Raw genomic sequence first — 18,138 nt, forward strand, 5'->3', positions numbered from 1 at the left:
GCTCACATCATCCTGCAGCGCACTTCATCCTGCAGTGCACCTCATCGTGCTGCGCACATAATCCTGCGGCACACATCATCCTGCAGCGCATATCATCCTGCTGCGCACATCATCACCGCACATCATCATGTGGCTCACATCATCCTGCCTCGAACATCATTGTGCGGTGCACATCATCCTGCGCTGCACATCATCATTGCACATCATCGTGCGGGCACATCATCCTGAGGCATACATCATCCTGCAGCGCACATCATCCAGGGGCGCACATCGGCGCACATCGTCCTGCGGCGCTCATTGTCCCACAGCACACATCATCGTGCGGCACATATCGTCTTGTGGCGCACTTCATCCTGTGGCGCACATCATCATGCAGAGCACATCATCCTTCGGCGCACATCATCTGTGGCACACATCATCCTGTGGCACACATAATCGTGCTGTGAACATCATTGTGCGGTGACAGAAAGTGATGGCCTATTTCAATTGCAAGATAAAAAAAAAAAGAATCAACAGAAAAATACAGAAGCGTATTGCATTCACTTTTATTTTTAATTTTTTGGGACATTTGTCTCGGAATTTCCGAAATAATTATCCCAGAAAAACAGAAAAAAAATTTTGTGAAGTAAATGTAATATGCTTCTGTAGAAGAAAGCTTATTTTGAGTTCTAAACATATTCAGGGTGTTTTTTTCTCATTTTCTGTACGTCCTATAGCGACCATTACATTATGCAAATTAGACGATGAGCCAATTGCTACTTTCCTTACTGAGGAGTTGGCAACACTGCTCCCAGCAGCAGTGTGATTTCAGACCAACCCACCAGCTGCTACTGCTGCAGGAGGAGTGCGTGCTGCCCACTGACATCCTCATGCTACATCCGCCACAGAACGACACCCACACTGATCTCACCACGAAACAAGATGCCTCTGCCCGTTCAGGTGTTTAACTTCCAGGTACGTTTCTGCCACCGCTGCATATCAGTGAAGGTTGCTGGGAATTGAACGTGTTTATTTAGCACCAATGGAGTTAGCTAAGTTAGCTTGTAGTAAGCTAGCTAGTTTAAGCTATCGATAACTACGGCGGTCGCGGTTCGAGATCACACAGCATCTGTAGTTTCTCGTTTTATATCAGTCGTGTGAGTGAATTTCAACAAGTCACCTTGTAGTTGGCCTCGTTCTAAAGCCGCTCCCGATCCCAGTCACGGTGCATCTTGATGAAATGAATGTAAGGAATAGCAAATGAATGTGATACTTAATTTCACTACTCCTGTTTGGAGCATTAGATTATAACAAACGGAAGAATGGCCTTCACGTTTTCGTGAAAACGTTTTAAATGACCGTGTGTCTGCCAAGAAACCAAGCATATTAAATCATAACCGATTATCTGAATGGATTTGGCAGCTGAAGGCTGCCATCGAGGTGAAGGCCTCTGGTGGACAATAACATCAACAGTGAGGCTTACTGAGATGTTGTAATGGTGACGTACACAGGCTAAACAACAAATAACTCTTGTAGTTAGCTGTCGGATGTGAAGCAAGAAAATGTTTTCAGCCAATGCCATACACCAAGACTAACATTTACTACTGACGTCAACTGCAGCTAGCGTTACCAAGCTAGATAGCCGTTAATAGCAGACAGTAATATTAGCCTTGAATAGTTGCTAGTGCTGCCGTATATGTAGCCGTTAGCACTACTTCCGCAAGACGTATCTCCTACTCAAGCTAACGCTATTTCTCTGTCAGTAACCAAAGTATGAATGTGCCCCCCTACACTTTATCAGCAGGTTAGCGCGCTAAGAAGCTAACTGCTGCTATCGTCCCTTCAGGACAACAGCAGGGACATGGTAGCTTTACTGTTGCCAACAGTATGTCCAGTGTAGGACAAGACTGAAGAGCTGATGTGATAAACTGTTCACTGATGAAATCGTGCATGTACTTTATATCCATGAGCAGCATAAGCATCCCAATACCACATTTCCAACAAAGCTGTTCACCAAAACATAGATGACCACTAACAGCGATATAAACCAGCACATGGTGCAGTTATTCAGTCGCGACAGATTGTGTTGGATAGCATTGGAATGAATTCAGTGTTACTCTAAGCCCCTGCTATCGTGATAAATGTACAATTGCTGATCTGAATCCCTGTATTCAGCAACCTGACACTGATACTTGATATACAGTATAGCTGATAGGGCCTACACCAGAGCGAGATTAGTGAGAAATGCAGCCCTCATTGAGCACATCAAGTTTTCTGGCATCATGAAGCTGGCTCACTTTTAACTGGGGTAGATCATGATAACCCATGCTGCCTAGTTATATGGAAATCAGAATTCCTTCAGGGTGTGGACTTATACAAAATAAAATACAAAGAGATTGAGAAATAATAAAGAGCAATAGATATGATGAGTATAACTGTTTGGCTGTTCCAGGTCGTACATTTGCTTGTAACACACACTGCGAGTGTTTGCCAGTACAATTGTCCCGTCAGTATCTGTACTTCTACGCTCATAATCTGTCACTGCAGCTCAGAGTAACACAAAGACTCGGTTAAACACTGTCTTTTATCAGAAAAATTATCCACACACAAAATGCAACTTTCAGACATAAACTCAGCTCTCCTCTTAAATGGACATTTTATCAGCATTGTAAATTCTGTACTTCCAAAGACTGACCTCTGGAAGTAACTGTCTCATCACTTTTTTTATGTGCATCACATACTCAGAATAATTTCTTTGTCAACATACAAATAAGTTCCTGTGTGTATATTAAAAGCCTCAGCCTTCTTTTAATTCATTTTAATATTTCCAGAGGAAAATAAAAGTATTTTATTGTACTACAGAACACTTATTTTATCCTTTTGAGGTGTGATTATATTTTTCACAGTTCATCTTGTTGAATGTCACTTTCTCCTATCGCTGTAATTGATCTTACCCCAGGTGTTGCAGTTCCCCTCATGTCATGTTAGTTCCTTTATTCATGATTCTTACAACGTTGCTTGGAGGTAACGACCCTGCTTCTTTTACATGATATTGTTTGTAGCCCAGTTAAAAAATCCCTGCAGATAACATGGACCGTTTAGTTGATAACCAGTTTCACGATTCAGGTAATTCAGTATGACCGAGATTAGGTTCAGTAGAGCTTGCTAGCCCAAGTTGAACTTGCCCGTTCCTAAAGCCCCAGATCTAGTTTCAGATTACTTATTTAAGAAGCCAGCATCACCTCGAACAACAGAATGATTTTCTTACTCAAAAAGATGCATATTCTCAGTTCTCACTAAATTTACTACAGTATTATATTTGGTAATTTTATTTGAATGGGGATCAGATCTTGCCCTGTGACGTCTGTAAACACTGTTTCTTTGTTTCTGTCAGGGGTCTGTGGAGCCGATGCAGATTGATGCAGACCCCCAGGAGGACCAGCAGAATGCTCCAGACACCAACTACATAGTGGAGAACCCAACACTGGTATGAAGTTGACAGACTTTCACATACACAACTTACACTGACCCATAATGTTACTACACCACTGTCATGATTCACATGAAACCTTAGTGGCAATGATGTGAAGCTACGTTGTTAAACGATTCATCGTCATTAAGGTATAAAGCTGTGTGTTCAGTTGTCAACTCACTGCCTGTTATTAGGATAACAAATCGGCAGCCTGCAAACTTTTAATCCTGTTTCAAAGAGACACAACTACAGACAACTGTTATGTAAACGGAGGCGAGTGTTACAAAAAACTGCTCATTGATGTGATGTTCTCCGCTTCTGACAAATTATAGTGTCACCTAGTCTTTTTAGTGAAGTGGTTATGACATATTTTATTGTGATCTCTCCCCTGCATCTCATTTTGTTGTAGGATCTAGAGCAGTATGCAACCAGCTACAGTGGATTAATGCGCATTGAGAGACTTCAGTTCATCGCTGAGCATTGCCCTCAGCTGCGGGTTGAAGCCTTGAAGATGGCCCTCACCTTCGTCCAGAGGACCTTCAACGTTGACACATATGAAGAGATTCACCGCAAACTCACGGAGGCCACAAGGTATTGTAGTTGATGAGAGTTGGACTTTTTTTTTTAGTGCAGGAGTAAACAGAGCATGCTAGCAAAGTTAATGAAGTCTTACCAAAGGCTGATGGAGAGTTGGATGAAGTGTGAGTCCATAAAACACTTTTGGAGTATCAGGGGTAAACTGGAGACTTCTAAAGTATAAATACAACAGGAAAAAAAACTGACTCCGTACTCCTTAAGCCTAAATGTCTGCTGTTATCCTCCTGCCTGGAGCTGTGTTCCCTTTCGCAAGCAACACCACACACAAGCTCTCGCCCAAGGGGTGCGGGAGACAAGTTCAGTGAGAACTTCGTTAAGAACCAGTACCATCGCTAGTTCCAGAAGCCTTGCTGCATAGCTAGTGTAGTTGACAATATCTGATGAGGGTTTTTCTGTGTATTTCTGCTTTTGTCTATGTAAACTAAACTGTGCACAGTGATAAGAGTACATTACTGAGCCTTTCATAGACTCAGCTAATATATTTGCAGATATGAAAACTTTTATTTTACAGAATCAACCATGCTGATCAAATTTGCATTTATAAATACATTTCACGAAAAGAAACAAATTGTAGTTACCTGTTTTTTTTCTTCTTTTAATTTAATTATTTAAAATAAAGTTTATGGTTGTACTGGGAAATATCAGGTCTTAATAACCACCTGTTGCTTTGTAATAGTAGAAGACAAGGTAGATGTGAAAGTTTCGATTATATAGTCCAATAAACATTATTAACAGACTGTAATATTTCCCTACTGTTCCATTTATAATGACAAAACTGTTTATTTTACACAAATGATTGAAATCAAAAATATTTTACATTACATATATCATGCTTTTATCTTCTAAATCTGTTTTACTTTTGACTTATTGTAATAATAATAATAATATTACTTTTTACTTTTTTTAAACGTTTATCTAAGATAAGCTGCTTTCATGATACACTGTATATCATTATCATCTGGTATAAAAAAAAGATAATCTTTGTTGCCATGTCCATAAGCTTCAGCTCAGTGCTATGGAAATGTGAAAAAGTGAATGTGCAATCTAGGGGGAGTTCCAATATAGAGTATTGCCCCAAAGTCTGATGGCCGAAACTTTGTATTGTTTGGTCAATTGTAAATAAATATGAATTGTTTTGTTTGTGATTTTTTTTTTTTACATACAGGGAGGTCCAAGGTGTGCCGGACACAGTGCCTGAAGGTGGGGCTGTTCCTCCTCCCTTAGATTCAGCGTGGGCCGAGTCTACACGGAAAAAGGCTCTGCTTAAACTTGAGAAGCTGGATACAGATCTTAAGAACTACAAGGGAAATTCCATTAAAGAGAGCATCAGGTATGATGGCAGAAGCCCTGATGTTCACAGTTCCTTAGCATCAGTGAAAATCAGTTTTTCAAAGTCTATTCAACGAGAATGAAGTGCAATCAAGTTAATAATTGTATATGGACCACAGCCATTCATGGATGATTGAGGTCAAAGTGGGGTTAGATGAGCAACTGTAAATTACCATTTCACCGCCAATTAGTCACTGTGTTTGTGTTCACAATCGAAGCAGCTGTTCTGAGACTACAATGATATATGTTGTAACTAGCAAAAACTATCTGGGCCCTGAGTATAGGCCCTGATTACAAATTATTGAACATTTTAGTATTGAATAGATTCAATGCTATTGATTCTGCTCTGGGTAGATAAAAGAGAAAATGTATTTCCTTTTTTGTCATCTCAACATAAAAGTTGTTTTGCAAATGCAAATTGTATCCATCCAAATCTGTTTCTGATTGAGACATTCTTCTACAATGTATTTTCACATTTCACTATCCAGAAGAGGTCTCTAATGTGCACTGAGGCACACACACACACACACACACACACACACACACACACACACACACACACACACAGAAATAATTCAGTCGGAGCAGGGCTGAATATAGGGATTTTAAGGTTGCAGGCAAACTACCGAATAGTGAAATGAAATCCTCCTTTCAAGCCTTTATTCATAAGCTCAGTTTATAGGATTTGGGTCGAGTCTTTAAACAGAAGTGGAAGATTGCATTCATAAGTAAGTTTCGAGCAGTTTATAAACACCTGTATCTACTCGCACTTTAAGTACCTCAGAGTGAGCTGATAATAAACAATATGATTACCGTTGAAGTACCAGATTACTAAGTGTGTTAGTAGTATCTTAACGATACCCTTCTCTCGTTGGTCATTAGAAACTGCTTGGAGAGCCTGAATTATAACACTTCAGTGTTGTCCTGAAGTGACTCTCTCTCTCTCTCTCTCTCTCTCTCTGACTCTCTATATCTCCTCCCCAGGAGGGGCCATGATGATTTGGGGGACCACTACCTGGACTGTGGTGACCTCAGTAACGCCCTCAAGTGCTACTCCCGAGCCAGAGATTACTGCACCAGTGCTAAACATGTCATTAACATGTGTTTGAATGTCATCAAGGTATAGCAGGATGTAACCACAATATTCATCTGCTACATTCATGTCATATGGCAATAACTGTAACCATAAGTGGTGGAGGTTTCTTATACTTTACTGGATCAATGCCTATCCAAGCATGTCAGGCCTTACCATTATCTGTTATTTATAAGCTCTTGATGGATATCATGAGTTAAACCCGTTGTGTGAGTGTGTATATGAGTAGAACAGTGGATTTATGTACAGGTAAGCAAAGAGGGGTAGAATCCATTGGTAGACTTTTCATCATCTCAGCTTCAGCAGACTGAATATCTGAACAAGTACAACTCCCCTCTGTGCCCACAGGTTAGTGTTTACCTCCAGAACTGGTCCCATGTACTGAGCTACGTCAACAAGGCAGAATCCACACCAGAGATAGCAGAGGTGAGCACTACCCTCCCACTGGCAAGACCATATTTCATGTGCACAGTGCTGCATTCAATGTTACCACAGCATAGAAAAACTTGATTGATATGTTTTAAGCGGTAAGAGAGAAACTGATGTTTTCATTCCAGCCTTAAAGAGCTTATTAGTGTGATGCATGAGTTAGAGTGCATACCTTGAGCTGATGCCACTTCTGTTTCTTCTTCTTTAGCAAAGAGGAGAGCGAGATAGCCAAAATCAAGCAGTCCTCACCAAATTAAAGTGCGCTGCAGGTAAGACAGTGTTGTGCTCACCCAGTACAACCTGAAGTCTATAATGTCATAAAACACTAATGAAAGTGCAACAGCTGCTCAGTCTATTTAGCAGTTATTCTTAATTTTGGTAAGATATAGTTGTATATATTAAATTATTTTGAAGTCTCATCCTGTTTTTCATGTTTGTCAGGCCTTGCAGAATTGGCCTCAAGAAAATACAAACCAGCTGCCAAGTGCTTTCTGCAGGCGTCCTTTGACCACTGTGACTGTCCAGAGGTGAGTTGCGGTCAGCCAGTGGGTCCAATGGTACGACAAAAAAATGTTTGAAAGAAATGTCATTGTTGCCAAAGTCTCTGTTCCTTTAGTCTAAAACTCACTCTCATGAGTTTCCAAATGAAAACCAGTAGCATTTCCAAAAGTTTCTGTTTTAGACACTCAAACTCTGTTGTAGTCTGGACACCGGGTGTAATTTTAGCAAAAGGGATGCATGTGAATCAGCCAAAAGTAACTGTTTAGTGCAAAATACTCAAGAGTTTAACTGAAGTTTGAGGTTTTATCAAATTTTTTATTTTTATATGTGGTAAGTCAGACTGCTGTAGTTAGCCTAGAGCGAGGACTGTGGATAGTCAGGTCAGTTGCACCATCCAAGTTTAAGGCTACTTCTTCTTAAGTGCAAGCATACATGTTATAGCTAGTCAGGACCAGGTGAAAGTCAAAATCTAGGCCAGTAGTTAAAGTAGTAAAGTTGGTGGCTACTCAATGTGCCTGAGCCAGATTTATCAGCTGGTCGAATGGAAATGAGCCAATATGAACCTTATTTTACAGAATAAACAGTGTAGAAAAGAAGTGCATTTAGGTTTACATTTTATGTAAAAATCAGTTTTTGTGTCTGTTTTGTGTTTATCTATAGCCATCTATTTTTAAATATATTGTCAAACTGTAAAATATCAAGCTTTAAATATATTTCTTTGTCCTAAGGGTTTGATAATGACATCCTAGGAATAGTTAACACATTCTTACTTAGATATCAGAATATGAAAAGGTTCAATCCCCAAAAACTCACATTTGCCTAGTTGAGATTTAGCTTTAGTTCAGTTGGGGTAGTTAATGTTAAGACTGTTCTAAAGCCCTGATGACTACACTGGTGTTGCAGTATAGGCGGGTGACTTAATCATTTTCACAGTATGTGAGTGCATAGTGTACTGTAAATAGTTTTAAGATACTTAGTGTAATGTGGATGTTCCACTGTGTTTAGATTTTTTTTTTCTGTGGATAATATAATGTTTAAAGCAAGAGGATAGTTGGTCATGCACTGGAGATGTATTTGTGACTACTCACTGGAAAAGGCTTATTTAACTGAGGAAACCTTTCCTGTTCCTTTACATCTCACACTGTTTACACATAGTTGTTTCTATGTTTTTTATTTTATTTAACTCCGTTCATTTTGTATTATTGTGCACAACATGTTGTGTAGCTTCATATGACCAATTTTCATCCTGAAATGTTACTGCTGTCAAACCAAGATAATATTAACTTACTAAAGTTCTTCAACACACTGTTAAAAACACTGTTGTGTCTGTCTGTGTGTGTCTGTGTGCGTGCGCCTGCCTTGCAGCTCCTCTCACCCAGTAATGTTGCCGTGTATGGGGGTTTGTCTGCTTTGGCCACATTTGACAGACAGGAGCTCCAGCGCAACGTCATCTCCAGCAGGTAGGATCCGGCAGTTTAGTAGATGGCAGCTTAAACATATCTCTGTGTATGTAATAAAAACAATGTTTTTGTTTCTGTCCTCAGCTCCTTTAAGTTATTTCTAGAGTTGGAACCTCAGATCCGTGACATCATCTTCAAGTTCTATGAGTCGAAGTACGCGTCTTGCCTGAAGCTGCTGGATGAAATGAAGGTTGGAGCAGAAAACTCTGTGTTGAGACTACACACAGTGTAGTTATCACACAACAAAGTGTCAATCTGTTTAGTCTGTACAGAGGTTTTGGGAGCACATCACATGGCAGTATATTTTGTGATAAAGCATATTTTGAGATGAGTGACTGATGTTTCCTCCAGGATAACCTCCTGCTGGACATGTACCTGGCCCCGCATGTCAAGACACTGTACAGCCAGATCAGGAACAGAGCCCTCATTCAGGTGAGACAGACTCTGCCTTCCTACCTATAAAGCAGAGAGGAGATAACTTTAGTACATGAGAGGGGTAATCACATCCACATGGCTATATATCAGTATTATTATCATCTTTAAAAATGATGATGCTTCTTCATTCTTCTTTAATTTATGGTTTGTCTGATATCAAATATTCTACTACTGTTTACTAACATGTCAGGTGTGTGTGTAAATTGTTTTTCTCACATTTTGCGTGGTCTTCACAACGTAAAAGGGCTTTATGAGGGTTAAGACTTGGCTTAGGGTTTAGAGTTAGACATTTATGTCTGATGGTTATATTAGGGTAAAGGGCTAAGAAGAAATGCAATGTGTCAGTGAATGTCATAACCACACAAAGACAAACATGCATGTGTATATTTTCAGTATTTCAGCCCCTATGTGTCAGCTGACATGACTAAGATGGCTCAGGCCTTCAACACCACAGTAGCAGCTCTGGAGGACGAGCTCACCCAGCTCATACTGGAGGGGCTAATCAATGCACGGATTGACTCCCACAGCAAGGTAAAGAACCCACACATGAACAATTTTGAACTTAGTCACTTCTCATATAAGTCCCTATAAACCGGTGCTCTTTCATTTGGATAGATTCTGTATGCAAGGGACGTGGACCAGAGGAGCACCACATTTGAGAAGTCACTGCACATGGGCAAAGAGTTCCAGAGACGAGCCAAAGCCATGATCCTCCGAGCTGCTGTGCTGCGCAACCAGATCCACGTCAAGGTATAAAAAAAAAACAGGGCCACCAGTTTCTAAACTTCTCGGTTTTAGCGGCTCTAAAACTCTGGAGTAGTGTGGATGCCATGTGTATCTGTAGCAGAGTTTATGTATTTTCCTCAGAAGACATAGTATTGTGAATGTAATGTTAATGTAATGGTAATGTAGTCTTATTTTAACCTCCAGTGATAAGATATAGATAGCTGATACAGATTTAAATATCTTTATTATTATGAACTAATATTACAGTTGACTTTTTAATGAAACCAAAAGACTATAAAGTGTGCAAGGTCTGACAATGGATGCCCTCTGGGATCTATCAGGACGACAAATCTGACCAAAAAACGGACCTACATATAGAATGATAGAGGAGTCACAGCAGAACCTTGTAACACAATCAGCATACGTCATTTAACCTACCCAGGCAATTATTAGGAAAATATTTTATCGGTAATTTAATATTTCACAATTCAAAAAAGTATCTGTGCTTTGATAGGCTCTGAACCCAGACTGAAAGTCTTCATATATATTATTTTCCTGGAGAAACTCACAAAGCTGATTGGCTACAACTGATTGGCTACAAGATTTTTAAACATGAACGGGAGATTAGATATTGGTCTGTAATTGGCTAAAACCTCTGGGTCTAGGTTGGGTTTTTTGAGAAGGGGTTTGATTACAGCTATTTTAAAAGACTGTGGTACATAACCTGATGATAATGACAGATTCTTTAAGGAATTTTGTCGGAATGGGATCTAAGGTAATGGGATCTTGGTTTAGAACCTGAGATTATTTTCACGGGTGATCAGAGAGAAACTGTCTAAATAATGGGTAGGATTCTCAGGCTTTTCTGAGATTTCTGTTGTTGGTAGGGTATTAGTGCCAATTGAGAGCAAGAGATGGTTGCTTTTATTTCTAATTCTAATTAGAATTTTGTCATTGAAAAAGGTCAAAGATATTGCTATTTAGGGATGGAGGAATACTGGGTTCGGTGGAGGTGCTGAAGAGAAACTGGGGTTATTTTAGTTTTCTTCTATTAGTTACTCATTTGTCTGGAAATAATACCACGGAGCTATTTTACTATGTTTGACATTTTTCTTTTTTAGAGTCTATTGTTAATCGTAATGAGTCTGCAGAGCTATCAACGAGATGATCGATCTCAGTGGAGCTCGGGTTTTTAAAGAATTTGTTGTTTATATCGACGGATAATGCGGGTTTAAATGTAATTGGAATTGTTTCCTTAAATTAAGCTACAGCACTATCAGGTAGATGTCTATAAAATGAGTTTTATTAGTTGCATATATACAGTTATTGAAAAATCTAAGGTTATTAAATTATGGTCTAATAGAACTGGATTGCGCAGAAGTACTGTTAAATGTTCAATTCTGACACCGTACGATAATACAAGGTCAAGTATGTGGTTAAAACAATGAGTAGGTGTGTGTACACACTGACTGAACCGATTGAGTCTAGTATCGAAATAAATATAACGCTAAGGCTATCTTTATTATTGTCATAAGGAATATTAAAGTCACCAACAATAATTATTGTATTGGTCTTTAGGACTAGGCTTGATAAAAACTCAGCACTTAGAATTACGTAAAAAATTTGGTATAAGCCCCTGGAGCACTGTAAACTACAGCTAATATGATGGCTGTTGGTGTTTCCTCGATTGGCGTGGAAGACTAAGAACAAGACAATCAAATGAGTTATGAATTAGTTTAGGTTTAGGATCAATTAATAGACTGGAGTTAAAAATAGGAGCAACTCCACCTCCTCCACCAAATTCTCTGGGAACGTGGGAATTTATATGACTGGGGGGAGTAGATTCATTTAGACTGACATATTCCTCAGGATGCAGCCACGTCTCAGTGAGGGACAGTAAATCTATGTTGTAATCGGAGACTAGTTCATTACCTAGAATCAGAATCAGGTTTATTGGCCAAGTAAGTTTGCACAGACAGGGAATTTGACCCGGTAAAGTGGCTCTCAGTCACTTGCAAAGCAAAGCAAAGCAGAGCAGAGCGCGACGGTCTAAGAAAAGAAGTGCAGGTGTGCATATTACAATTTTCCAGTGAGGGTGAAATAAGTAAACATGATTAAATATAATTATAATATATATTATATATAATACAATTTCGGGAGTAACTGTACAGTGGTTATTAAAAGGATCCAGAGTTATTGCACAGTAACACAGTGGGTTGTCTGTTCAGAAGTGAGACGGCGAGTGAGAAGAAACAGTTTTTGTGTCTGGTGGTTTTGGTGAACAGAGATCTGTAGCGCCAACCAGAGGGGAGGAGTTTGAAAATGTTGTGACCAGGGTGAGAGGGGTCTGCAGTGATTTTTCCTGCCCTTTTCCTGACTCTGGATGTGTACAGGTCCTGGATGGTGGGCAGGTTGGCACCGATGATCTTTCCTGCAGACCTGACTGTCCGTTGGAGTGTGTTCTTATCCAATTCAGTGGCCAATCCAAACCACACAGTTATGGATGTGCAGAGAACAGACTCGATGACTGCAGTGTAGAACAGAATCAGCAGCTCCTGAGGCAGGTTGTGCTTCCTAAGATGGCGCAGGAAGTACAACCTCTGCTGGGCGATCTTGAGTATTGTGTTGATGTTGGGTTCCCACTTCAGGTTCCTGGAGATTGTGGATCCCAGAAACTTGAATGATTCCACAGCCAACACAGTACTGTTGAGTATGGTGAGGGGGTGCAGTGCTGGGGGACTGCTCCTGAAGTCCACTGTCATCTCCACGGTTTTAAGTGTGTTCAGCTCTAGGTTGTTGCGACCGCACCTGTCAGGCATGTTGGTTTATCCTAAATATGAGAAGATGAGCCGAACTCGGTTTGTTCAATCAAGTATTTATTTAGAAACCAATGAAAGGTAACAATCAGCAAAGCAATGGGCATCCAACAAGTCGCATCAGAACACGAGACCCATCAGAACGCATCAAACAGCCGGCACCTGTCTATTTTATAACAGTAGATCTTGGTTCTTCCTCCTCGAAAGTGCGCAGGCGTAGGCCATCCTCTTGGTATTGGAATAAGGAAGTGACAAGGAGCCACTCCCAAGGCCTTGACACAGCTGATGGCATGTGGGCCAATGGTGTTGACAATTGGAGAAAAGATTATTGTGTTCTTGCTATATCAAAACAATATTCTGTTTGTATAGACATTCAAAACAATTTAACCAAATCAACGAAACACATTCTGGCGCTCACACATTCTAATTTCAAGATTACACACTAGAAAGGAAAAGGTTATTTATTAATCATTTGTATAGAAGGCATTATATGGCTCAAACTGCTTCTATCTTTATTCATTTAGAGTTGAGTCAGACACAGAATATAGCTAAAATATTGAAATCCTAACACACCACAGGACCAGCTGTTCAACCTCCCGCCTATATGCAGACTCATCATTATCCTGGATGAGGCCGATGACTGATGTGTCGTCTGCTAATTTTAGGATTTTAACAGATGGGTCTCCTGAGGTGCAGTCGTTTGTGTAGAGGAAGAAGAGCAGTGGGGAGAGCAGGCATCCCTGGGGTGCACCAGTGCTGACTGACCGGGTGCTGGAGGTTATTTCACCCAGCCTCACCTGCTGCTTCCGGTCTATCAGAACGTTTGTGATCCACTGACGGATGGAGGCTGGCACAGTGAGCTGGATGAGTTTGGTGAGGAGGACTTCTGGGATGATGGTGTTGAACGCCGATCTGAAGTCCACGAACAGCATCCTTGCATAGGTCCCTGGGGAGTCTAGGTGTTGCAGGATGAAGTGCAGCCCGATGTTGACAGCATCATCCACTGACCTGTTAGCCCGGTAGGCCAACTGCATGGGGTCCAGCAGGGGGCCTGTGAGGTCCTTCAGATGGGTCAACACCAGTCTTTCAAAGCATTTCATGACCACAGACGTCAGGGCGACAGGCCTGTAGTCATTCAGTCCAGTGATGCAGTGTTTCTTAGGGACTGGGATGATGGTGGAAGTTTTGAAGCAGGAGGGGACTTCACACAGCTCCAGAGATCTGTTGAAGATGGGGGCCAGCTGATCTGCGCAGGCTTTCAGACAGGAGGGTGACACACCGTCTGGGCCTGGTGCCTTCCTTGTCTTCTGTCTCTGAAAGAGCTGGCACACATCCTCTTCAAGGACCGTCAATGCTGGTGGGGAGTCAGGGAGGAGGGGGGAGGTGATAACAGGGGGTGCTGATGGTTGTGTGAAGACCGGGTTGGAGCGGGTGAGAGGTGTTAATGTGGGGTGATCAAACCTGCAGTAGAACACATTCAGATCCTCAGCCAGTTTAGGGTTCTCCATGGGGCGGGGGGAGGTTTTCCTGTAGTCAGTGATGGCCTGCAGGCCTCTCCACACTGATGCAGGGTCGTAAGCTGAAAACCTGTTTTTAAGCTTTTCAGAGTAGTTTCTCTTTGCCACTCTGATCTCCTTAGTCAGTTTGTTCCTGGCCTGGTTGAAGAGGATCCTGTCCCCACTCCTGAAGGCCTCCTCTTAGTTCCCTGTGTTGTTTCAGAGGTTCTTTTAATTTGTATTAGATTTTTGTGGGGAGTTCTCGCTCTGTTATTGTTTAATTTCAATAATTTAATCGGACGTTGGACAGACACAATCTCTATAGGGTTGTGTGACTGATCCGGAGGGAGCGCAGAGAAGTGTTTAGCACTGCAGATCTGCTTCCTGGTCCTAACTCTGGGTTGTCATGTTATAGAATGAGTAATATTCCTAGATAAGAGAGCTGCTCCATCCCAAGTGGGATGAACGCCGTCTCTCCTAACAAGACCAGGTTTTCTCCTATGTAAGCACATCCCCCGAAAGATGGTCGAAACTGATTATTTTCAGGTTAGTGGGTACTCGGCTGAGCATTTATCCTGTGCAACTGTTTTGGCTCTACGGTAGTAAATCCTGGCAGCACACGGTGGATTAACTTCTCTCACTGAGCAAGAGGAAGTGTGAGCAAAGAGAAAAGAAGTGTTAAAGCTGTTAAGTTATTAATATTGTTGAGATTTTGAAATATGAAATGTAGTAGAAAAGGGAAAAATCAAACTACATATTTTCATTTATTTATTAAAGTTTAGCTCTTTATTTTGTTTTTAAAAGCAAACCTTATTTTACTTGGAATGAGAAATCCTAAATTTATTATTATTCATATTATTTCATTATTAGAGTAGCCTCCAGATGGGAAAATTAATAATAAACATTGTTGAAATACTATTGAATTGTATTTTCTTTATTTTATTTGACAGTCCGTTTTTACTTCATATAGACATTTATCCAATTACCAGGCTACTCCAAATTATATGGCACTGAATCATAACGCATGTTAGACATTATGCTTTTTCAGACCTTTGCTTGAGGAAATTCTCTCTAACTGGACCTCTTTGAATTTTAATTGAGTGCCTATGATCTAAAGTAGTCAGAGACGTGTATTTATTTATTTTAGGTGTTGGACAGCTTAATGTAGATTGATATATATCTTTTCCTTGAATCGAACAAGCACATGCAAACATTTTGAGAGATTTTGTAAAGGACTGTAAATGGCTGATTAGCAGTTCAGTTTTTTTTGTGTAATAATGCCTTGCAGCGCATACTAAGTTTAATGTAATTTGTTTGTACTTAAGTCAAGATGATTAAATGAATAATAATTACACAAGTTTCTAAAATACTTTATATTAATAATATATAAATTGAGTAATGAATGAAAAATATTGTTAGATTAATCAATAAAAAACAATAGGTGCAGTCTTATTTGTGTATATATTTGCTTGAAATAGTCAGATGTCATTATGTTTGGACCAGCAACTTTTAGTTATGTGGTGGGATCCTGATTGTTTCAACAAAACTGCTTGATACACAAAATGCCTACTCACATATTCTACATTTCTGATAAAGTTCCTCAATTCATTTGTCATTGCTGCTCCATTCGTCTATCAGACATTTTCTTGTGTATAAACATTGTAAACATTGACACACTTCTCAATTATGTTACAAATTCTTTCTTCTAATCTATGTTGTAAATAGGGTAATTTTGTTGATGTGTTCAGTTACACGTGGCATTTATTGCATTCCTGTCCGTCCTTGGAGAGGGATCCCTCACATGTGGCTCCCTAAAGTTTCTACGTTCTTTTCCCCTCTTAAGGTTTTTTTTAGTGGTAGTTTTACATTACACCTGTTGGGGTTAAGAACAGGAGATGTCACACCTTCTTGAAACAAATTTTGATTTGTGAATATGGCCTATATAAATCAAATTTGATTAAACTTACACCAGGCATAAACATCGCAGCAGTGTTGTGATTTACTACTAAAACGCATTAGTGTGGATGAAGTCTCAGTCTGCTCCACATGAATCCATATTATACCAAAAATACTAAAAACCCTGTCACTGTAACAACCATATTGATGATAACTAATGATAAATGCAGCAACTTTGAATAGAGTCTGTGACATAGAAAAAACTAAATAACAAACAAATGTTTCAGTGCCTCACTCCTATTGTCTCTCTTCCTCAGTCTCCACCCAGAGAAGGCAGCCAGGGTGAGCTGACACCAGCCAATAGCCAGACCAGGATGAGCACCAACATGTGAAGAGGATGTCCTCTTCATCGTCTGCACGCTGACTCTGCTGAATGAGAGGAATCACCCAAACACCAACCACCCAATCCTCAGTTTCTCAGCTGAAGACAGAAGCGACACAATATAAAGACTCTATAGTTCTCTGTTGATCTTGTGTCCCTGTATGAAGATACAGGGAATAAAACCTTTTGATAGTCTGATTTTGTGGAGGTTTTGGACGAGATGAAAATGTTCTTTGATGAAGTGCAGCACTTATGCTGCAGGTTTACTGGTAGGCTAAGCACTTTGTTCTGCTCACACACAATGGAGGCCTGATTTAACACAAACAAGGTTTTAAAATAAAAACGCCTGCCGAAACGTACAACTCTGTCGTTTTTTACATGTCTCCATTGTCAGTTTTGCCAATTGCTGGAACTTAGTGATTTGGGACAAAAAGGAGATGGGATGATGCCCCATTGTATCCACTGTATGTACAGTGGCTCTGTCAGACCTGTTAGGTACAGTGTAAGCTTGAAACAGCATTTTATTCTATGGTTTAAACACGGTGCGTTAAGTGCTGCTGCAAGTTTACCACTATAGCCCAAATCATTATGGACAGGGACGTGTTAGGCTCTCGTCACAAATGTTTGATATTAATAGACTCTCAGCCTGTTCTTCCTTGATGATATTAGGAATGTGGATGAAGTGTGTTTGGTGGGGCCAGCTTGGCTGACTTCAGTAGGCGTGGTCTGCCACAAAAAGAGAATCGTGAGCTGCTGTTCCTTTCTTTCCAGAGGACAAATAATTTCCCAGAGCTGCCTGGCTGTTACTCTGTGTTGAAACATAAAGCAAAGCATAGTTAATTTCTCTGCCAGGATTTTACACAAATAGCTCGGAACTCTTGCATGACTGGTTACCAGGATGCATGAAACCACTGGGAGGAGAGTCTACATTAGCCAAGTTTTTTATTTAAGTACAATTTTGACATACTCTTACTTTCCTATATGGAGTAGAATATGTCTGTGTTTCCTATGTGGCTGTAAACTAAGCAGCTGCAACGGAGGCTGTTGCTAAACTGTTGTTATTTCCTTAAATTGGAAGGCATATTTATTCGGAGATATTAATTTATAATGCCTCCACCAGCCAATCAAGTTCTGTTGTTAAGGCCAAATTGCCTGTATGGTCATAGCATCAACGCTGCTCCACGATTCTACTGTGTGTCACGGTTCTCTGTTGTTCACACATGCGTGTCTGCTGGGGAGCTGCAAAGTGTATGATCCCTGTATTTTCTTTTAATAAAAATTGTGCGGACATTCTCTGCAAGAGTTCATGTCTGAAAACAGCTGAAAATGACACTTCAACCCTAAATCTATGAACATTTAATCATAATCTTTGAGGGAAAACTTGTGCTAAATTTAAAGACACACTACTGCGGTCCTCTTTCCACAGCGTCCATCAGCACAGAGCCACGACCTGTGACATTTGTGTGGTCTGGAAACCCTCTAAAGCAGTCACCTAGTGACATAAGAGACAATCGCAGAAAGAGAGAA

The 18,138-nt window shown here is 40.4% G+C and overlaps 1 protein-coding gene across 2 annotated transcripts; it reads left to right on the top strand.

The window, feature by feature from the left end:
• The first annotated feature begins 794 nt into the window (after nt 1-794).
• On the top strand, nt 795-17,906 carry gps1 (G protein pathway suppressor 1). 2 transcript variants are annotated; one of them, XM_062407958.1, is made up of 14 exons: nt 795-954; nt 3,374-3,466; nt 3,861-4,042; nt 5,214-5,378; nt 6,362-6,497; nt 6,819-6,896; nt 7,108-7,168; nt 7,341-7,456; nt 8,766-8,860; nt 8,945-9,050; nt 9,212-9,292; nt 9,689-9,826; nt 9,911-10,045; nt 16,547-17,906. In XM_062407958.1, exons 1-14 carry the CDS (start codon nt 922-924, stop codon nt 16,619-16,621), a joined length of 1,494 nt encoding a protein of 497 aa, XP_062263942.1. In that variant the 5' UTR covers nt 795-921; the 3' UTR covers nt 16,622-17,906. The 2 variants fall into 2 exon arrangements, with proteins under 2 accessions (XP_062263942.1, XP_062263943.1); XM_062407959.1 differs by having other exon boundaries at nt 796-954; nt 7,341-7,426.
• The last annotated feature ends 232 nt before the right edge of the window (nt 17,907-18,138 follow it).

This window comes from Platichthys flesus, chromosome 16 (assembly GCF_949316205.1).
Source record: "Platichthys flesus chromosome 16, fPlaFle2.1, whole genome shotgun sequence".
Taxonomy (NCBI): Eukaryota; Metazoa; Chordata; class Actinopteri; order Pleuronectiformes; family Pleuronectidae; genus Platichthys; species Platichthys flesus.